This window comes from Manis pentadactyla, chromosome 11 (genome assembly GCF_030020395.1).
Source record: "Manis pentadactyla isolate mManPen7 chromosome 11, mManPen7.hap1, whole genome shotgun sequence".
Classification (NCBI taxonomy): domain Eukaryota; kingdom Metazoa; phylum Chordata; class Mammalia; order Pholidota; family Manidae; genus Manis; species Manis pentadactyla.
The window spans coordinates 92,888,421-92,911,221 of NC_080029.1; the positions used below are offsets into that span (position 1 = coordinate 92,888,421).

The 22,801-nt window shown below is 52.5% G+C and overlaps 1 protein-coding gene across 2 annotated transcripts; it reads left to right on the forward strand.

Moving 5' to 3' along the window:
- Nucleotides 1-2,312: 2,312 nt before the first annotated feature.
- Nucleotides 2,313-22,774, forward strand: MAP1A (microtubule associated protein 1A). Of its 2 annotated transcripts, XM_036923616.2 has the most exons (7): nt 2,315-3,166; nt 4,131-4,232; nt 11,899-11,981; nt 12,262-12,402; nt 12,613-20,686; nt 20,835-21,055; nt 21,259-22,774. In XM_036923616.2, the coding sequence occupies exons 1-7, from the start codon at nt 2,929-2,931 to the stop codon at nt 21,412-21,414; spliced, it is 9,015 nt and encodes a 3,004-aa protein (XP_036779511.2). In that variant the 5' UTR covers nt 2,315-2,928; the 3' UTR covers nt 21,415-22,774. The 2 variants fall into 2 exon arrangements, with proteins under 2 accessions (XP_036779512.2, XP_036779511.2); XM_036923617.2 differs by lacking the exon at nt 20,835-21,055 and having other exon boundaries at nt 2,313-3,166.
- Nucleotides 22,775-22,801: the final 27 nt, after the last annotated feature.

Below are 22,801 nucleotides of genomic sequence, written 5' to 3' on the forward strand. Positions count from 1 at the left end.
GTAATTAATTCCAATAGTTTTGATTTTTCTAATGAGGACAACTTTAATTATTTCATTAAATACCAAATATGAAATTATTTGCAGAAAAAAATTTAGAGATGCCCCTCCTACTTTGTTATGCATGTACTAATTTACCTACTGGGTAATTTACCTGCTGGTATGCATAACTATATTACACATACCATAATATATATATAACTATATATTATGAACTGATGAAGGTGTGGGGGTTGAGAATCCCCTAACTGGTTTAACCTCAGCCAAGGATATAATTAACTTTTGCATCATTTGAGAATTTTACTATTTTGTGCCTCCAGTGTGCGTCCAAGGAAAGAACCTTTAATAGTGCCTTTCTTTTGCAGCTCCTCTAACTTCCCCTTTCAGTGGTGGATCCTTAGAGACCTCTTCCACAATTCAAGGGTCCATCATCACAAATAGAAAAGCATTGGTTGTACCACTGTATCTGCCAATGTGGCATGACAAGAGTATGGAAGAAACGACAGAGTAGGGGAGCTCCCAAAAGATCGTTATCTGGTCAGTCTAGGGCTCAACAGTTAAATGAAACATTCAGTGGGCTCTACAACTACTAGGCACTATTGCATGCAGCTCAGGTCCCTAGTAATCCCCCTGGATGTGCCCTTGAATGACAGCCTTTTACTACTGGGCTCCTGCTATAGCACACTATTCCTAAACACAAAATAGGTTTTTATATACTTTGCAATTCATGTATGTATTTCTTTAATGTTGTATTCAGCTTTCTTTGCCTTATACATATACACATTAGTGTTCTCGGTCTTCACTAAATTCTGGAGCATAGATACTAACTAACACTTTTCCCCCATTGTTCTATAGAGCACTGTGCCATCTGACACTTGGAAATATTTTCCGATAATATGATTTATGATACTGGGATAATCACCCAATGGTTGGGGTACTGTTAACCAAGCAAAGAGTTGGGTAATTAAGAGATACCTGTAAGCAATCTTTTCTATGACACTGTCTGCCTTTGGCAAAAAAGAGCTTGCTGAATACTCATCTGGCACATAGATGCAATTTTAGTACTATTATCTGCTTTTGCAGATGTAATTAATAAAACCCAATTCTAGCAAGGCCTGAGATCATAGGCCTGAATTTCTGCTGCTACCTTCTGATTAGTGTTTAGGCCTTCCCTACCATTCAGATCTATTGTCTAACCTCTTTGTCAGACTTGATGAAAGCTGAGTCTGTGGGTTAACTGCTGCTGACCCTTACAACTGAGGACCTGTGTTAGTTAAAGACCTCATCTCTACAGTTGCTATGGAAACCCTCCCTTTCCTTTCCCTACAACCTATTCTGGTTCTCTGCCTCCACATGGTACCCTCTTCTGATTGCAGAAGAGGAGGCCTGCACATCTCCCCAAGCTCTTTCCCAGATTTGGATTTGCAAATGGTAGGACAGAGGTATAGCAGACATTGTTGCATGTGCCACACAGTGTGAAGCACCCCCACCATCTGATGTTCTGCCAGTACTTATTTTTCCTTCTCTGGTGTAATACTTTAATTTTCAGGGCCACATCAAAAAAAATTTTTTTTGAGATACAATTGACATGTAATATTATATTCATTTCAGGAAGAGCCATGTTCAAATTGATGGCAGAATGGACTGGCTGTTTAGCTATCACAGGCTTCATCACAGGGACCAGGATTGCTGTGAAGTATTTAACATGCACACACTGTCCAATTCTCTTCAGGGCCTCTACAGAGGCACTGGATCAGAATGTGGTTTCACTAGCAGCCTTGTTGAATGGTAATTGTGCTCCTTTCTAACCTAAACCATCCCCAAAGTGTAAGGCAAATGAGACACCAAACAACTGCTGCTGGAGCCCTATAGTGAAAGACAGGCTCTCTGATGTACAGAATCACTCAACATCCTAGGTAAAAGAAGATGCTGGAGTGCAGAGTAGGTGGCAGGGACACACTGAGGAATGGGCTAAGGTAAACTTACTACAGCACATACCATTTTTACAAGGATGTTCCAGTCAGTCTTAAACAGTGCCAGCCTCCACAGTCCTCTTTCCCATCTCCTGGTTCTTTGGTTTTGGATGGGTCAACCGCTTCTTTGGGTCAAATATTTCTCTTTCAGTTTTAAGAATTCCCTGGGGGAAATAATGCCACCGTCTCCCAAGATTCCCCAACTCACTGTGTCACAAGACTTATAGTTGGGAAAGTCTTTCCTGGGTTTTACTCAAATCCCCCTTGCTGCAGTCTGAGCTCATTGCACTCGAGTCCTGCACTCAGCAGAGATGGAGACTAGCCAAACACTATCTTCAGAACAACAACTCACCAGGGACTCAGGGCCGGAAGGTCATTCTGTCCCTCCAACACTGCGCAGCCTTCCTGAGCACGCCCAGGGCCAGGGGCAAGCAGGACAGGGGAACCGAGGATGGAATCTAGGACCCCGGCAGGGAATGACAAAACAAAGCCAAACCAAGATAAGCGCCAGACAATAATACAGGCACACCAGCACTGATGGAGGCGACGATACAAACTCGCAGACGGAGAGGACCAAGATGGCTCCCCGCAGTTCGTGCAAGGCTGCAGAACGGCCAGGCAGTATTTATCCGGGAAACATCCTAACTAGAAGCTTCTTCTGGCGCCAAGGCAATCGACTCTACCCTTCACCCGGCCCCTTAGAGCCCCACCCCTGCCCAAATTGGAGTGGGAGCTCCCTCTGGAGAACGATTGGGTGCTGAGGGGTGCGGTCACCAACCGCAGTCCCGGCGAGACCGCAGGGCCCAAGCCTCCAGGCCTTAGCCCGGCCCCTGCGGCGTCAGGGCTCCGCCCCCTGACAGGCAGCAGCCAATGAGCGGCTCCTGCCGCCGGCCTTTAAGAACCGTGCTCACTCTCCCTGCAGCGGATGCTGCCGGCCTAGCACTCCCGCGGAGTTTCCATGGAGACTGAGGCTGGGCCCTGGCGGCCTCGCGGCGTTGCCATGGAGACAAGTCCCGAGCTGGGGCTCCGAAGCCCCGGCACACCGCTGGCTCAGAAACCCGCAGAGCCACTGTGCGACGCCGGAACCGCGGTGGCTGCAGCACGCTGGGACCTGCGGAAACACTCTTTGCTCATCGTGATCGGCGATATCGGTACAGAGAGTCAGCTGAGGGCCGTGCGGGCCCACCTTGAACAAGGTGAGCCGCTATCCTGGCTGTGCTCGGACATCCTTCATCCCGTGCTTCTCCGCCATCTGCATTTACCTCCCAGAGAGTACGTCTGCATTCTCCATCCCTAGTGTGTACCCCCTGAGACCTGGCCTCCCTGTTAATCTGAATTATCAGCCCGTCACCTGCATCTTCCACATCGTGCGTCCGTATCCGCCCCCCGAGCTGCCAATATCTTGCTTTTCCATCCTTCCCGCACACCCGGTGGCGTTCCGCAATATCCCTAAGGCGGGGGAGCTCTGTGCAGCCCCTGGGGCCCCTCTGGTCACACCCTCTCTGGTAATGTCTCGGGCCAGATGTCCTGAAAGGACTCGCCATCCCTTGGAGAGTCCAAATGCCTACCTTAGATTCCTCTTTAGGGTACCTGAACAGGCACAGGGTGCTTTCTGAACTCTGCGGACAAATATCAGGTTTCCCAATGCCGGTGGCCAACTTGGGAGAGTGACCTTCGTGGCCACGAGCTCCTTGGTCCTCACCTCCCTCCCCAGTTGTCCGCCAGTGGCGCAGTGCTGCGGAGCCTCCTGAGGGTGGAAGCAAGCCTCGGACGGGTGGAGGCATGGAGCGGGGGCATAGGAGAGTCTAGAATTCTACTTAGCTGTAAGGACCAGGAAGGCAGCCCCCAGTATCTAGGAATGGGCTTTGGACCCTTGTATCACAACAGGGCAACTCTGCAAGAAAATTCCTACCTACAAACTCATTAATGACCAAACATAGCCTAAATCCTGCCCTCCCCACTCTGGCTCTGGCAAAGCCCAAGAAAGGCACAGAATGGGAAATAGACAGGGACACTAGACACCTTTTTTAAGGATATCAGTGAGGCTGATCATGGCAGTTGTCCTTATCCCCTTACCTCTTCTGTGAGCTTGGAAAACCTCCCTAAAGTCCAACCCCCTGACCTTATTTAGAGCCTTTTTTGTTTCTTTTCCTTTCTCAGGGATTCTCTCCTGGAACATTGACTTATCAGCCTTTGACTTGAACCAACAACTGAGACTCTTCATTACCCGGCACCTAGCTCACTTCTCCTCAGAGGTCAAAGGTTAGGACTATTGTCATTTTGTTTCAGTCCTTTGGGTGGGGACTGGTCACAGAAGAGCAAAGGTCCAGTCTCTGGCAGAACTGGCCTTGTGGGATGTTTGGGTTGGGAGAAGGGAGGTACTCCTGAGGAAAAAGTTGCAAAACTCCATTGCTGTCCCCACATACCCAGTATACTTCGCAGACAGGTGGTATGATAGTGGAAGGAGCCTGGAGAATGTCATTTCTACCTGAGAAGAGGGTGTTTTATAGGTAAGGTACTGCTTCTGAGTGATGGGTCATCTCCCATGCAAAAATCCTCTTTCTCTTTTTGTGTTCCCCTTTCTGTATACCCCAGACTCCATGCTTCCCTTTACAGAGACCCTTGAATCCCCACTCATCTTCCCATATCCTTGCTTAGCACTTTCCCTCAGGCTGCACAGCCTACCTTCCAGATTTGAGGGTTTCTGGTTTCTCCTTTGGCTCAGCTAACAGATCTTCAGAGCAGAGCAGAATCCGGGTACCAAAGGCTGATGAACACCATCAAATCCAGGGTGAAAGCAGGGTCTCCAGGATTTGTTGCTACAAGGGCTAGGCTACTCTTGAGGTTCGGCTCTGAGATCAGAGTTTACAGAATACAATTTCTCATTATGCTGGGTGGAAAAAATGGGCTCTATATTCAAGAAAATAATATTTTAGAGTTATTCTATGACAGTAGCTGTGGGAGACTACAGAAAGCCCTACCTACATACCATTATTAAAGTGCTAGGCATCTGGTCATGTTATTGGCAAGTATTGACACATTAATCCATGTGCCAGTGCCTTAATGAAATATAAAATCCATCCATCTTAACAGTCACTGACACCAAATGAGTGCATTCTTATCTCATACAGGTAATTCTAAATTATCCAGTATCATAGATAGGCACCTCCCCTTCTCTTCCTGCTCCTTCTGTTAATTGCCACATCTTTGTATCACTGACTCCTCTAGAGATGTTCCTGGAGAAAGGAGAAGACAAGGTTAATATGATTAATACTCCATTATCTTAAGGATATGTGTAGCATTTTTTTTTAATGTGAGGCTGGCATCTTCCTGTAAAGCTGGTCATTCACTGTTTTGAGACTTCCTTCTGTTTAGAATTACTCATGTCATGGGTCCTTCATTAGCACTGATGATTAAAAATTGAAAGTTTTACCACTTATTACTCCTAAGAGCTTTGGTGCAAGGCTGGTTAAGGGGATGAAAGCAGGTAAAATTAATGACTGCATTGAAGTTTGGGGAGTGTCTGCTGATGTTAATAATTCATCCTGAATTCTCTAACCTTGTCCTTTTGGTCACAGAGACTTAAGAGTAGTTCTTTTGGAAGGATGTAAGAATAAACAGAACTTAAACCCTAGTACTTGGCCATACTTCAGATTAAGACGCAGGGATGCTTGGGAAGATGCTTACGGGGAGAGGTATAGTTACTCTCAGGCACATCTCAAAAATAAGCACTGATATATAAATACTTACTAGATCTTTTCAGCCAAAGAGTTTTGCCATGGTGTCCTCAAGGGGCTTAGGGCCATATACACAAAATCAGGGCTTACTTTAGCATACTGAATTTTTTTAGGTTTGGACATTTTTATGGTGTCCTGTCTTATGTCCCTAGAGAATAGTGGAGAATTCCTGGAAAAACCCACATGGCTTGAGACAACCACAGCTCCACCCTGCTGGCTCCTCTTTCAGCTGTCCCCACAAACAACAGCCAACGCAAAGCAGCTGCAGACACTGCCCCTCCCTTCAGCCTCCTGTGAGTGGGGAGGCAAAGGGAACCAGGAGGCTGGGATGGGCTCAGGGGTACATGCTAGTACCGTCTGACTTAATCCCTTCTGGCAATACCACAGGCTGGGCCACCATTCCTCTCACCTCTCCTCAAACCCTGGGCCAAATGCTGAGAAAGGGGACAAACACGTATCCTACAATGACAGGGAGAGAGCAATCATTCCTAGCCACCACCCTCTCCACACACTCAACGCACACACAGGAAAGGTTCCCACTCATGGAGAGTCAGTGGCCCAGCTCCTCCTAGCGGTCAAATCTGGTAAAGGCTTTCCAACGTGAATTTTGCACCAGGTAGTCTTTAGCGGTGAATTGGAGCCTTCCTTTCTAACCCCTGCAAAAATTCTGGGGCTTCCAAGCATTAGAAAACAAATGCGGAAACAATTAGGACAGTGGAAAACTGAGTTTAAGTAGCACTCTGACACTTCTACTGTTGCACACCTATAGGTAAGAAAGGGAGCTTCATAATTTGTATTCATGATTGATTTTAAGACTCTTAAAAAAAACACAGGCTGAAGGACAAATTTGGAGGTCTTCTGTCTGACTCTCCATTACCACTGATGTGCTCAGGAAGTCGTAGTTCTGTTACTTTTGCAAACACAAAAGCCATTCTGAGTAAATACAGCAGCTTAACCTGGGGGTGTACACTGCTGTCTGAAACCAGAAAGCAGGGACATGAATAGTACTTTAAGTCCCTTCCTGGAGGCATCTACAGTTCTGGGTGTACTTGGGAGCTAAGGGTACTCTAGAGTTGGTCTGGTCTAAGATCTGATTTAGGATTTCCCTGATCACTGAGATGACCTCTCATAAATCTTCCACAAAAGGGAGACAGACTTCCAGTGTCATTTGGGCATTGTAGGTTTAGGATTCTAGGAATGAAGCATTTTTTCATTTCTTATGTCCCTTACTCCTTACAGCATGGTTAGAGGATGGTATTAATGTTACACTCATTTTATAGTTCTGGAAGCAAGCTTTCAGAGAGGTTAAGTGGCTTGTTTAACAGCATGATTAGTAAAATGGTAGAGTCAGGCCTCAAATTCAGGACTTCTGATTATAGTTTGTGTTTAAGTTCAGGCCTCTCTCTTTTCTTTGGCGTCTCACCATTTCATGGTGGCAGAGCCTGGGAACCCAGCGGTGGAGGGTTGGTGGTAGTGGGTGGTGGTGGGTGGTTGTTCAGAGGGTGAGAGTTGAAGGAAAACTCCCCTGAGTTGGAACTGTGTCCAGGGTGTGGCCCTTAGGGGTAGCAGCTGAGAATAAAGGTGGGCTCTACATTGAATTGGGAAATGTTATTTTGTTCTTAAGCCAAAATGTCTGCTCAATTTTCCCTCTTAGCCCTAGAGAGCCCTAGAAAGCAGAAAGGAGATAGAAGGTTTGAGGTGGGAAGAAATAAGAAATACGAAGTTGCAGAAGGGAGGTGTTTCCCTTTGTGATGCTCGGAACTCAGCTCCGTTTGTGTTGTGTACCTCTGCAGGTGGCTTCCTCTCCCCAAATGGGGCTGTTGCCATGTTGCTGCTTTGCATCCCCGGTTCTAAGCAAGGATTCCTCCTCTTCCCTCCTCCCCCCACCTAGTGCTGGTGACTCAGCTCCTCCTCTCCTCTGGCTGCAGTGAAGCGGGGGATGGGGGATGCTGAGAACAGTGACTATTTTGGCTTCTCTGACCTTCAAAAGCAGCTCTTGGCAGCCTGGGGCAAGGGTGCGGCTGGTGCCGGGTTTGAGTGAGTGGATGTCTGTGCGGGGAAGGCCTTAGGAGTAGGCCAGGGCTGGGTAGAGTTAATGAAAAGGAGAGGGCAGGGAAGGACTGTGGGGGCAGGAGCATCTCTGGACTGGAACTGAGTGCTGGAGCTCTCCGGATCCTCCTTCAGTGTCCTGGAACACAGCACTAAATCTGAAACCAAGGTAGAGACAGAGGGAAACTGGGCCAGAATTAAAAGATTAAGATAGTATAAGACATTTTTTCATGTGAAACCTTCATAAGAGTGTATATCAATAATACCTTAATAAAAAATAATTTAAAAAAAGAATATAAAAGGCCATGTGATAGAATTACAAATGCCCAGTGGCATGCCTAATAAGTAAAAAAAAAAAAGTATAAGACAGAGTCACAGAAAAGTACAGACAGGAGAGAACAGGGACCCAACACCCTCTTACTATATGAACTTTTTAATCCAAAGAGTACTTTATGTTACATTTAATAATTGGCCTATAGTAAGGAAATCTTGCTTGGGCCTGGGGCCCTGGTGATCCTCCTTGGTCCCGTTAACACTTTCACTGAAATGCAGCAAGCACCCTGCCTCTTCAGACTCAATGACCCAAGAATTCCAAATATCAGTGCCTGTGCAGCCAGCCACAGGGCTATGCTGCCTTCGCACCAAACTACACGCAGCTCCCAGGGTCCCTGTGCCCCACCCCAGATGGGCTAGGGACCATGTGTCCACCCCAGAATTTCAAGCCACGCTACAACCTACAAGGAGACTTACTTCTGCCCTCCCCTGGTTTCTGTAGCTGTGGCTCGGAAGCCTCAGAGCTCAGCACACCTCCTGTCCCCAGCCTTCATCTCAAGCAGTCTTGTCACTCCCACCCCATTCTTTCAGGTCTGGGCCTCTTTGTCTCCAGCTCCTCCAGGCATTGATGTTTACTCCCTAGGTCTGAGGGGAGAGGCAGCCCTGGTTCCAGAGAGAAAGAGGAGGGCCCAGGCAGCTCCTACCTCCTGTGTCCCTGAAATGTGCACAGGGCTTTTGTCTTTTGGCTGATGCTAGAGTATTTCTCGACTAAGCAGGGTTGGGGGAGAAGGGCTCTGTGGGCCCTTGGAGGCCACTCTGGCTCTTTGAGCTGCTAGACAGCTTCTCAGCCCCCAGAGCCAAACAGAAGCACCAGAGCACTGACATTGTGAAGGCAGAGAAACGGTTAAGTCTCCAGTGCCTCGTCATGGACCAGTCCCTCTTCCCCGCCCAGGCGCCGCCCTCCCCAGCAAGCACACCCCCCCACTCCCACCCCAAGTGCTGCAGACTCTTCCCTGAAGCTGCTGGCTGAGGCCGGAGCTGTTGCCTCCATGAGGGGCTCCCACCCACACCCTGGGTAAGAGCCTAAGGAGGGCGGGAATGCAGGGTGGAGGATGCTGTGATGGGGGTAATGGGAAGGGAGTTGATACCTAATCTGAGTTGGAAACTAGCTTAGCAGGATGGACAGGATGGGGGGACGAACAGTACTGGCTGTGGGGCCAGCCCAGACCTAGACCCAGGCAGAGACCAGTGGGGCTGGAACTATGACAGTCCTCCTCTCAGGCTGGGCTGCACCAGAAGACATCAGCCTAGGGGCTGCAGGAGAGGGGGTGTCACTGGCCCTGCCTGGCAGCCCGGGTTGCCGGAATATTTGGGGGCTATGTCTCAGGCAGGGGCAGAAGAATTTGAGGGAAAGGCAGATATTACGGGAATGTGCCTAATGGGAGGGTCTCTAGTGTCAGCTGCTGGATTGCTCAGCTGCTTCTATGCTGGGAGTGGATAGGACAGCGAGTTTTTGCCAAGTAAGGAAAGGTGGGGGACACTGTGGAAAAGAAGGGAGGAAAGGGTCATTAAGACGTGGCACACACCTCTCTACAGATCAACTTATTTGCAGTGGGTTCCCCACATTCCATTCCCTGAGACTAGCTTGAGACTGGGATTCTAAGCACCCCCCCTTTCTGGCTCCCTCTAGAGAGGAGGCCACTCCGGAGACTGAGAGCACTCCCTCCCCAGCAGCTGCCCTGCATTCCCAGTCCTGTCAACCCCACAGGTTCCGTCTCGGCCCCACCCCCACCTCATCTCCGCTTCTTTTCCCAAGATGGGGGCTCTTGAACAGAGGAGCCAGTTCCTTCTCCCTCTCTGCATACCACCCTCCCCAGCCCCCTTGCAGAAGCAGCCAAGAAAATGACTTGTCATGCTGGGGGGTGGGGGCGGAGCTGGAGCCCAAGCTCTATGCGCACACTCACACACACTCACACACTGCGGCAGACTGCAGCTGCCCGAGCGGGCTCCCCCTCTGCCTCACTGCGGAGACACCTGCCCTCCGGCCTGCTCATCTCAGCACCCCCTGCCCACCCCTGGCCCCATCACTGGCCAAGGGAAGTGCCCCTGCCTCACAAGAAGTCTTCTCCAAAGAAAAAGGGAGAAGCAAATCAATTCCCGTCATGGGATTGCTGGGGGAGGAGAAGAGAGAAGCAGGGCTCTCTCCCCGGCCTGAAAAGGAGGCTCCTAGGATATACACCCTGTAGTTACCAGTCAGAACTAGAGAGCACATGGGTGAGAGATGGGGTCTTGTGCCCAGATAGGAACTAGGATCAGAGAAGTCGGGGGGTTATGAAGGGGGCTGTGAGGAGCGGTGGGCTGGAGGAGTAGAAAGCAAGCACATCAGTACTGCAGGTGTTTCTCTTCCTGTTTTCCTTGTGTATATGTGGTGGGGGCAGGGGTAGGGTAGGAATTGCCCTTCTAAATCTGAACAACTTAGGGCTACCTGAACCTTCTTATCCCTTACCTGCCCAAGCCCTACCCTTGCCTGTTTCTGAAGTGGTTCTCATCCTCTTAACTGACCTCAAAACTTCTCTCCCAACTCCTAAGTTAATAGAAGAGAATTCCTCTTGGGCCCCACCCACCCTGTGTGGGGTCTGTTCTTCTGACACCATCCAGCCATGGTTCATTTCCCCTGCAGCTGCAAATGCAGCCCTATCTGCCAGATCTGCCTGATCCTGGCACAATGAGTCTTTTTCTTAACAAAGGCCCTGGCCCCAGGCTCCTCTTGTCTGAGCCCCAGAAAGAGGAAAGAGCTAGGTCACAGAAGAGGGTCTAGGGGACAGATTATGAGCCCTCCCGCCAATATCCTCCAGACAGTCCACTTCCCAGGCCATTTGTTCCACTCTGTTTGTACGGTAACCCCACTGTGTGCTGCAATTGGAAAGGGAGGAGCAGCGGGTGGCAGCAGCCTTCAGTACCTCCTCACCTGCCACTTTCTTTCTTGGTTGCATTGCTCTGTGTTCTGTGTGAGTCTGGAGAAGGGAGGTAAAGAGGGCTTATCTGTCTTCTCTGTCTCCATGGCCTAGGGAACTTGCTGAATCTCTTCTTCCTTATTTGCTTCTTGTTTGTGAGCCCTACCTCCCCTCTCTGTGGCAGAAGGCCCATAGGAGAGGGGCAAGGATGACAGGAGATGTTCACAAGGGATGGGGCGTGGGGCAGTGAACCAGGCCTCTCGAGCCCGGGGACACAAGGTGAGCAGGGAGAGGGAGCCGTGAACCCTTTGGTGGTGGGAGCAGTTTGATTTTGTGCATGTTTGTGAGAACAGGCTTGGCCTCTGAGGAACCTGAGAACAGAACAAGATGTTATAGTCCTATTTCTACTCTTGAATTATAAAACTCCAAGGGTTTAGATAGTACAGACTCCTCTGAGATGTGAATTCTGTCCTTCTGGCTGTCTGCTGCATGAAAGCCCAGGGCAGAGGCAAGTTAGTGAGGAGAGAGCTGAGTGAGGATCATGGTCCCAGGAGCCCTCCTCCAGCTGAGTCCCCCATCCCCAGGCAGCACCAGGAGCTCAGTGCTCTGGAGGGACAAAAGCTTCTTGTTAACAGGGCAGTCTGAGGCCAGAGGGGGTGGGGGCCGCAGGGATGGAGAGGAAGGGCGGTAGAAGACAGCCAGTGTAGGAGAAGGGAGGAGGAGGAAACCCTGACACGGAAAGACTGAAGGAGCCAGTCCCTCGGCCTCACTCAGCAGTATCCAAAGTAGCCAGATCTTCTCTTTCTCCTAAACCTCATTTTCTCATAGTGCATTTTCTCTCTCCTGCCCACACAATTCCTCTGTTTTAGTCTATACTCACTCACTTCAATACAAATTCCTGCATCTCTCCCTCAGGCCAGAGGACCCTCTGCCACCAGAGTGAGACCCTAGAGACCATCATCCTGGTAAACCCCAGTGCCGACAGCATCAGCTCTGAGGTAAGGCCAGGGCCTGGGCCTCGCCACAAGGGCCTGCTGGCAGTGCTATTACCCACCCTTGCCAGTACCACTGCTGTAGGGCCAAGAATTCCTGTACTTGGCTTTGAACCATCCTCTCTCTACCATCTAAGCCACCTTATAATCCCCAGCACCCCTCTGGAGGTGTTGTAGAGCTACTAGTGTAGAGCGTGTCTTTGTAGCACTGAGGGGAGACCAGGAACATTCAATGCTCTTCCCTCAATTTCCTACACCTGTGACAACTTCTCTCCTTCTGTTCCAGGTTCACCATCTTCTTAGAAGCCCATCAGCTCACAAACTACTGATCTTGAGTGGGCAAAGTTTAGAGCCCGGGGGAGACCTCATCCTACAGACTGGCACCTATTCCTATCAAAACTTTGCCCAGGTCCTTCACAACCCAGAGGTAAGGTCTGGGAGGAATGGAACATCGGGTAGGACTAGAGCTGTAGGGAGGGATCCAAAGAAGGGAAAATCTCATATTGCTTGACCATCGGGGCCCTGGCCGAAAGGTAGGAGATCACCCTGGAAAGAGGTAGAGCTTAGCAGATTGAATCAGAACTGGGTTAACACTACCCCAATGATCTGATCAGCTTTCTGTCTCCCATTGCTCTAGATTGCCCAGTTGCTCAGCAATAGAGACCCTGGGATCCAGGCCTTCCTCACTGTATCCTGCTTAGGGGAGGGTGACTGGAGCCACCTAGGACTATCCAGTTCCCAAGAGACCCTGCACCTCCGGCTAAACCCTGAGCCCATGCTACCCACCATGGATGGCGTGGCGGAGTTCTCTGAGTATGTCTCTGAGACTGTGGATGTGCCATCCCCCTTTGACCTGCTAGAGCCTCCCACCTCAGGGGGCTTCCTCAAGCTCTCTAAGCCTTGCTGCTACATCTTCCCTGGAGGCCGTGGGGACTCTGCGCTCTTTGCCGTTAATGGCTTCAACATCCTGGTGGACGGTGGCTCTGATCGTAAGTCCTGCTTCTGGAAGCTGGTACGGCACCTGGACCGCATTGACTCGGTGCTGCTCACACACATCGGAGCAGACAACCTGCCAGGCATCAATGGACTCCTACAGCGCAAAGTGGCAGAACTGGAGGAGGAGCAGTCCCAGGGCTCTAGCAGCTACAGTGACTGGGTGAAGAACCTCATCTCCCCTGAACTTGGAGTTGTCTTCTTCAACGTGCCTGAAAAGCTGCGGTTGCCTGATGCCTCCCGGAAGGCAAAGCGCAGCATTGAGGAGGCCTGCCTCACTCTGCAGCACCTAAACCGCCTGGGCATCCAAGCCGAGCCTCTGTGCCGTGTGGTCAGCAACACCATTGAGCCACTGACCCTCTTCCACAAGATGGGTGTGGGCCGCCTGGATATGTACGTCCTCAACCCTGTGAAGGACAGCAAGGAGATGCAGTTCCTTATGCAAAAGTGGGCAGGCAATAGTAAAGCTAAGACAGGCATTATGCTGGCTAATGGGAAGGAGGCTGAGATCTCAGTGCCCTACCTGACCTCTATCACTGCTCTGGTGGTCTGGCTGCCAGCCAACCCCACTGAGAAGATCGTGCGTGTGCTTTTTCCAGGAAATGCTCCCCAGAACAAGATCTTGGAGGGCTTAGAAAAGCTTCGGCACCTGGACTTCCTGCGCTACCCTGTGGCCACACAGAAGGACTTGGCTGCTGGAGCTGTGCCTGCCAGCCTCAAGCCCAGCAAAATCAAACAACGTGCTGATAGCAGGGAGAGCCTCAAGGCCACTGCCAAGACAGCGGTAAGCAAGCTAGCCAAACGGGAGGAGGTAGCCGAAGAGGGAGCCAAGGAGGCCCGCTCAGAACTGGCCAAGGAGTTAGCCAAGGTAGACAAGAAGGCAAAAGAGGTGTCTGAGAAGCCCCCAGAGAAGCCTGCCAAGCCTGAGAAGGTGAAGACAGAGTCGAGTGAGGCTTTGAAGGCAGAGAAGCGAAAGCTGATCAAAGACAAAGTGGGGAAGAAGCACCTTAAAGAAAAGATATCAAAGCTGGAAGAGAAAAAAGACAAAGAGAAAAAAGAGATCAAGAAGGAGAGGAAGGAGATCAAGAAGGATGAAGGAAGGAAGGAGGAGAAGAAGGATACCAAGAAGGAGGAAAAGAGGAAAGACACCAAACCTGAGATCAAGAAGATTTCTAAGCCAGACCTGAAGCCTTTTACTCCTGAGGTGCGTAAGACCCTCTATAAAGCCAAGGCCCCTGGCAGAGTGAAGATGGACAAGAGCCGGGCTGCCCGTGGGGAGAAGGAGCTGTCCTCTGAGCCCCGGACACCCCCAGTCCAGAAGGGGGCTGTACCATTGCCAGCAGCCAGGGGACACAGGGAGTTGGCCCTGTCTTCCCCCGAGGATCTCACACAGGACTTTGAGGAGATGAAGCATGAGGAGGGGGGTTTGCTGGCTGAACAAAGGGACATAGGAATAGGAGAAAAACCACTCCCTGCAGACACTGCAGAGGAGGGACCCCCAAGCACAGGTGCCCAGGGGACACCATCCTCTGTCCCAGGGCTGGAACAAGAAGAGCCTGTGATGAAGGAGAAAGAGATTGTGTCTGACATCGCTGACGACCATAGCAACAAGGATAGAGGCCCAGACTCTGGGGCTGAAACAGAGGAAGAGAAAGATACCTGGGAGGAAAAGAAGCTAAAGGAAGCAGAGCAGCTCCTTGACAGAACAGAAGCCAGAGAGGAAAGTGAACCTGAGGTAAAGGAGGATGTGATAGAGAAGGCTGAGTTAGAAGAAATGGAGGAGGTGCACCCTTCAGATGAGGAGGAAGACAAAGAGACAAAGACTGAAGGTTTTTACCAAAAACATATGCAGCAAGCCTTGAAGGTAACTCCAAAGGTCGGGGACGTTCTTGGGGGCCAGGAACCAGGACTGCAGGTCAAAGCCCCTGAGAAGGAGACCTCCTCATTCCTAAGCAGCCTGGCCACACCTGCATGTGTCACGGAGCATGTCTCTTACATCCAGGACGAGACAATCCCTGGCTACTCAGAGACCGAGCAGACCATCTCGGATGAGGAGATCCATGATGAAGCAGAGGAGCGCCCTGCTCCACCTAGATTTCCTGCCAGTGCATATGGCCTCCCTGGGCCTGAAGCTCCTGGCCCCTTTGAGGCAAACCGGCCTGCAGACAGTGCTGTTCCTGCCACCTCGGGCAAAGGCTACAGTGCAACAGAGACTGAACTGAGCTACACACCCAACATGGTGGCTGCCCCTTTGGCTGAAGAGGAGCATGTGTCCTCAGCCACTTCAATCACTGAGTGTGACAAGCTTTCTTCCTTTGCCACATCCGTGGCTGAGGACCAGTCCGTGGCTTCACTCACAGCCCCCCAGACAGAGGAGACAGGCAAGAGCTCCCTGCTGCTTGACACAGTCACAAGCATCCCCTCGTCCCGCACTGAAGCCACTCAGGGTTTGGACTATGTGCCATCAGCTGGGACCATCTCACCCACCTCCTCACTGGAAGAAGACAAGGGCTTTAAATCACCACCTTGTGAGGATTTCTCTGTGACTGGGGAGTCGGAGAAGAGAGGAGAGATCACAGGGAAAGGCTTGCCTGGAGAGAGAGCTGTGGAAGAGGGAAAGGAGGAGACCGCAGATGTAGAGATATCGGAGAAACTTCACAGTCAGTATGGAGCCCCAATGTTTGGTGCCCCTGGGCAGACCCTCCATCCAGGGGAACCAGCCCTGGGAGAAGGAGAGGAGCGCTGCCTCAGCCCAGATGACAGCACAGTTAAGATGGCCTCGCCTCCACCGTCTGGCCCACCCAGTGCCACCCACACACCCTTTCATCAGTCCCCAGTGGAAGAAAAGTCTGAGCCCCAAGACTTTCAGGAAGCAGACTCTTGGGGATATACTGGTCCAATACCAGGTGTGGGCAAGGAGGATGCTGCGGAGGAGACAGTCAAGCCAGGGCTTGAAGAGGGCATACTAGAGGAGGAGGCAAAGGTGCCTTCGTCCAGGATGCTCCAGGCCCAGGAAGCACCTGTAAGCATTGCTGAGGTACATACAGGCTACACCACCCAGCTGTTGTCAGAACAGGACAAAGCAACAGTCTTTGACACAGTGGAGGCAGGAGAGCCTCCAGGACCAATTCTGGGAACAGAAGCCCTTCCCAGTGATTTGAGGACATCACTCCGAGAACCTGATGAACCTCAGAGAGATGAGGTGCTCCAATTCCCTGACCAAAGCCTGTCCCCTGAAGATGCAGAGTCCCTCTCTGTCCTCAGTGTGGTCTCCCCAGACACTGCCAACCAAGAAGCCATCCGCAGGTCTCCCTGTGGTCTGACGGAGCAGCACCAACACAAAGACCTTTGGCCAGAGGTATCTCCAGAAGACACCCAGTCACTTTCTCTTTCAGAAGAGAGTCCTAGCAAGGAGACCTCTCTGGATATCTCTTCTAAGCAGCTTTCTCCAGAAAGCCTTGGCACCCTCCATTTTGGGGAACTAAGCCTTGGAAAGGAAGAAAAGGGACCTCAGATGCAGGCTGAGGACACCCCTCACCACCTAGCACCTGTGTCTAGTCTAGAACCCTGTGCAGCCACAGCGTCACCTCCCACAGATGGGACCACTGGATACTCTGTACAGGCAGACATCACGGATGAGAGTTTTGATGGAAAATTCCCTGCTAGCTCCTTCTCTCATTCTACACTGTTGGGAGATGGGAAGCCTTCACCTGGAGTGATCATGAGCCCTGGTGAACACATTGTGACACCTGATAGTTCCCTCACCAAGAGTCCTGAGTCTTTGTCAAGCCCTGCCATGGAGGACATTGCCATGGAATGGGAAGGTAAAGCTCCAGAGCTGAAAGACAGAACCTCAGAGCAGAAGGATGAGGGACCTGAACTAAAGGACAAAGTCCTACAACAGAAGCACAAAACTCTGGAGCAGAAGGATGTTATTGTACAACAGAGGTGTACAGCCATTGATCAGAAAGATGAGGCTCTGGAAGAAAAGAACAAGGCTGTGGAACAGCAGGATAAGGCTTTAGAACAAAAAGGCAGAGACTTAGAACAAAGGGACACTGCCCTGGAGCAGGATGACAGAGACTTAGTACAAAAAGTCAGAGACTTAGAAGCAGAAGACAGAGACTTGGAACCCAAAGACAGGGACTTCCAAAAACAAGCCAATGCTCTGGAGCAGGAGGACAAGGTCCCAGATGAGAAAGATGGAGCCTTAGGACAAAAAGTCAGAGACTTTGAACATAAAGGTGAGACTCCAGAGGACAAGGCCCCTGAACTGAAGGGCAAGGCCTTGGAACAGAAGGATCGGGCATTAGAACAAAAATCCTGGGCCTTAGGACAGAAGGATGAAGCCCTGGAACAAAATAAGGTGGTAGAACAGAAAGATAAGAAAGATCTAGAAGGGAAGGATAAAATTGAGGAGCAGGAGAGCCCAGTGCAGGATAAAACCATGAAACCAAAGGTGATCTTAGAGGAAAAATCTCCAGAAAAAGTCAAGGCTGTGGAACAGAAGGAGGAAGCTCTGCTGGAGAAAACCAAAGCTCGGGGGCTAGAAGAGAGGCCAGTGCTGGAGGACAAGGCCCAGGAGCAGGGAGAAAAGTATTGGCAGGAGCAGGACCCAGTCCAGGAGTGGAGAGAAATATCTCCCAGCAGAGGGAAGCCCATTGGAGAACGGAAAGAGCCTGCCCAGATGTGGGAGGACACATCTCCTGAGCCTGAAGACCAGTACTGGAGGGGCAGAGAGGATGTGGCCCTAGAACAGGACACATACTGGAGGGAGCTGAGCTGTGAGCGGAAGGTCTGGTTCCCTCACGAGCTGGATGGCCAGAGAGCCCGGCCTCAGTACACAGAAGAGCGGGAGAGCACTTTCCTCGACGAGGGGCCAGGTGATGAGCAAGAAGTGGCCCCCTTGGAGCACACGACCCAGATCCCCTGGGCCTCAGACTTCAAGGGTTTCCGGGAGCCCTCACCACAGAAGGAACTGGAGGTGGAGCGCTGGCTTGCTGAGTCACCAGTTGGGCTGCCAGCAGAGGAAGAAGACAAGCTGACTCGCTCCCCGTTTGAGATCATCTCTCCTCCGACCTCCCCGCCAGAGATGGCTAGACAGAGGGTTCCTCCGGCCCCAGGACAAGAGAGCCCTATCCCAGACCCTAAGGCCATGCCACCCTTGAGGAACGAACCCACCACCCCTTCATGGCTGGCTGACATCCCACCATGGGTGCCCAAGGACAGACCCCTGCCTCCTGCACCCCTCTCTCCAGCTCCAGCTCTGCCCACACCTGCCCCAGAGCTACACACTCCTGCCCCCTTCTCCTGGGGCACAGCTGAGTATGAGAGTGTGGTGGCTGCAGTGCAGGAGGGGGCAGCTGAGTTGGAAGGTGGGCCATACTCCCCACTAGGGAAGGACTACCGCAAGGCTGAAGGGGAGAGGGAAGATGAAGGTGCGGCTGGGGACCCTGACTGCAGCCCCTGCAGCTCAATGGGCCCAGGGGCCAGCAAGAGCCATGCCACCAAGGAGCCCGAGCAGACTGAACCAGAGCAGAGAGAGCCCACACCCTATCCTGATGATAGAAGCTTTCAGTACACAGACATTTATGAGCAGATGATGCTTACTAGGCCTGGCCCTGCGTGCCCCACCAGGGAGCTTCCGCTTGGAGCAGCTGGGGATTGGCCTCCCTGCATCTCAACCAAGGAGGAGGCTGCCGGCCGAAATACATCTGCAGAGAAGGAGCTTTCCTCTCCTGTCTCACCCAAAAGCCTCCAGTCTGACACTCCAGCCTTCAGCTATGCAGCCCTGGCGGGACCCACCTTACCCCCAAGGCCTGAGCCAGGGCCAAGTGTGGAGCCCAGCCTCACCCCACCTGCAGTACCCCCCCGTGCTCCGATACCCCTGAGCAAAGGCCCAAGCCCCCCTCTTAATGGTAACATTCTGGGCTGTAGCCCAGATAGGAGAACCCCATCCCCAAAAGAATTGGGCCAGGGTCACTGGGGTGACAGCACTAGTGACTCAGAACTGGAAAAGGGTGCTCGGGAGCAGCCAGAGAAAGAGGCACAGTCTCCAAGCCCCCCTTACCCCATCCCTGAGGGTTCCCCCACATTGTGGCCTGAAAGTGAGGCACATACCAGCCCTTCCTCCGAGTCACACCTGGGTCCTGCCCGACCCAGCCTGGACTTCCCTGCTTCAGCCTTTGGCTTCTCCTCACTGCAGCCAGCTGCCCCACAGCTGCCCTCTCCGGCTGAACCCCGCTCAGCACCCTGTGGCTCCCTTGCCTTCTCTGGGGACCGAGCTCTGGCACTGGCTCCTGGGCCCCCCACCAGAGCCCGGCATGATGAGTACCTGGAAGTGACCAAGGCCCCCAGCCTGGACTCTTCACTGCCTCAGCTCCCATCACCCAGCAGTCCTGGGGCTCCTCTCCTCTCCAGTCTGCCACGGCCTGCCTCACCAGCCTTGTCTGAAGGCTCCTCCTCTGAGGCCACCACACCTGTGATTTCAAGTGTGGCCGAGCACTTCCCTCCTGGCCTGGAGGCTGCAGAACAAGGGTCTGGAAAGCTGGTCCCAGGAAAGGAACCACCTGCCCATAGCCTCTGGGACCTCACTGCTCTGAGCCCAGCACCCCCAGCTTCGCTGGACGGGACCTCAGCTCCAGCTCCAAGCCTGCCTGGTGATATGGATGATGGCACCCTGCCCTGCCGCCTGGAATGCTCAGGGGCAGCCACCAAGAAGCCAGACACCTTCCAGGGGCCCTCTGGGGAATGTGCCTCCAATGGCCCAACAGAAACCAGCCCCAACCCTCTAGGCCCTGTCCCAGCCAAGGCTGAGAAAGGTGTGGCTGAAGCCTGCCCTGCCTGGGAACAAGGGGCCTGGTCTGAGAGAGCTGAGAGGAGCTCCCGGCCCGACACACTGCTCTCCCCTGAGCAGCCACTGTGTCCTGGAGGGGCTTCTGGAGGCCAACCCAGAAATGTCTCCCTTGAAATTGAGGCTGGGCCCCAGGGATGTGCCACTGAGCCCCGGCCCCACCGAGGGGAGCTCTCCCCATCCTTCCTGAACCCACCTCTGCCCCGATCCACTGATGATGGCGAACTCTCTGCTGAGGAAGCTCAGCTGGTAGGGAGAGGGAGGCGGCGCCGGGCAGGAGGCCCAGAAGCCACAGGGGGCCTGTGCCCTGTGGCTGATGAGACACCGCCAACATCAGCCAGTGACTCAGGCTCCTCACAGTCAGATTCTGACGTTCCACCAGAAACCGAGGAGTGTCCGTCCATCACAGCTGAGGCAGCCCTCGACTCAGATGAAGATGGGGACTTCCTACCTGTGGACAAAGCTGGGGGGGTCAGTGGAACTCACCATCCCAGACCTGGCCATGACCCACCCCCTCTCCCCCAACCAGACCCCCGCCCATCCCCTCCTCGCCCTGACGTGTGCATGGCTGATCCTGAGGGGTTCAGTTCAGAGTCTGGTAGGGTAGAGAGGCTACGGGAGAAGGAGAAGGCACAGGGAAGGGGAGGGCGCAGGGCCCTGGGCAGGGCTAAGCCAGCGTCTCCTGCCCGGCGTCTGGATCTTCGTGGAAAACGCTCACCCACCCCTGGTAAAGGGCCTGCAGATCGAGTATCCCGGGCTCCACCCCGACCACGCAGCACTCCAAGCCAAGTCACCCCAGCAGAGGAAAAGGATGGACACAGCCCCATGTCCAAAGGCCTAGTGAGTGGACTCAAGGCAGGACCAAGTAAGTACAACCTGCAAAATGGGAGAGGTTGGGGGTTGGGGCTCGGTGTGGCTGGTCAGAAGCTCCAGAGGTGGGAGAGAAGGGAGGGAGGCGGCTGCTAAAAACGTCCTACTTTCCCTCTCTAACGAGTCCTGGCTTGTCTCTACAGCGGCCTTGGGTTCCAAGGGTGCCTCTGGCTCCCCTGTATATGTGGATCTTGCCTACATCCCAAATCATTGCAGTGGCAAGACTGCTGACCTTGACTTCTTCCGTCGAGTGCGTGCGTCCTACTATGTGGTTAGTGGGAATGACCCTGCCAATGGCGAGCCAAGCCGGGCTGTGCTGGATGCCCTGCTGGAGGGCAAGGCCCAGTGGGGGGAGAATCTTCAGGTGAGTGGCAAGGGATGCCAAGGAGGGAGTCTGCTCACAGGTTACTCAGAGGCAGTAGTGGACCACAGTCTCTAGTCATAAAAGGACTGAGCCCCTTCTGTTGGCAGTGGGACTACTTGCTACCTAGTCCCTCCAGTGTCCCATCCCCCTCACTTCCCTTCTCTGCACGTTCTCACATCAGGCATGTCTCGTCTCCCTCCCAGGTGACCCTGATCCCAACCCATGACACAGAGGTGACCCGTGAGTGGTACCAGCAGACCCACGAGCAGCAGCGGCACCTGAACGTCCTGGTCCTGGCTAGCAGCAGCACGGTGGTCATGCAGGATGAGTCCTTCCCGGCCTGCAAGATTGAGTTCTGAAAGAACCACGCCCGCCCCTGGACCTGCTCCCCCAGCTCCCTTAGAGAGCGGCTGCTGCTGGCCGGGGCTGAGGGGCATGCAAGCTGGGGTGGAAGGGATGGAGGGCAGTATGTCTTACTGTGGGACTTGGGCTGTGCTAAATGGGAGGCGTTGTCCCTCCCCCTTATCTGTACCTGAGGGGCACTCAAAACCAAAGGGTACAAAATTAGGCAAGGTCATCTGATGCCTGAGAACCGTGGAGTGACACCCTCCTAGCACTGCCAAATGCTGGTATTGGGTAGGGAGTGAAGATGGGTCTCAAAGAGCAACCTCCTCCCTCATGGAGGGAAGTCATATCCCCAACCCCAGAATGTCTTTATCTCAATCTATTTATTTAACATCCCAAGGAAGGATTTCCAATAGTAATTTATACCAACTGGGGACAGGATACTGTCAGTGAGGTGCCCAGAGCTGCACCCTCTCCTCCATCTCCCAACCCCTTACCCACCATGGTCTGGGTTCCAGCAGGGGCCTGGGGATACACTGCTGCTACACTGTCCCACTGCTTCCCTCTGTATCTGAATGTCTCAATCCAAAACTTGAAGCTCTTTTGGCAAACAGATTGGTGAGAGAAGAAAGCTGCTTATCCTCCCAGCTTCATACCATAAACACCCTAGCGCTGTGCCCAGCCAGGCCTACTAGGCCACACTAAAGGACAAAGAAAGACCAGCCCCAAGCCCAGAATTCTTCCAAACTCCCTGACCCTTTGAGGTTTCCACCCACCCATTCCAATGATCCTGATACCTTCTCATTCCCTGCTTGGCTTCTCTGCATGTGGTCATCTGCTGTGGCCTGGTGTGTAATGGGTTAAAAATTAGCCACTGCCTGACATCCCAACATTGGACACCCCAGCAATGTGTGACTCCCCCAACATTCCACTCTGCCATCCTACAGCTGGGAACCCTGGCAGCCTTTCCAACCCCCAACTCTTGGACAGAGGATCGGGGAGGTGGGGGCCATGTCACAGACCTTGGGGAAAATGAGAGGAAGGAAAAAGGGAGATGAAGCTAGCAAAAGCTTTACTCCTACCGAGTGAGATGAAAACAGGCTGAAAATACCACCCAGGAGAAGACCTCTCCCCAACCAAGCCTGTGAGCAGCCCTGCCAGACTACCGCGGGACTGAGAAATCCAGCCGCTCCTCAGGGCCCAGCATCTCTGCCAAATGACTGTGGAAACCAAAGTGAGACGGCCTGTGTTCCTCCTAGTTCCCACCTTCCTCTTGCTGCTGTGCTCTGCTCTTCCCCACACTTCCCTGTTGTAGTTCCCAGCTGCTGTAATGGAGCCGCCTCCAGCTCTAACAATAAAATCAAGTTCATTACAGGTGCTGTAGTGCTGCTTGGGCTTTTT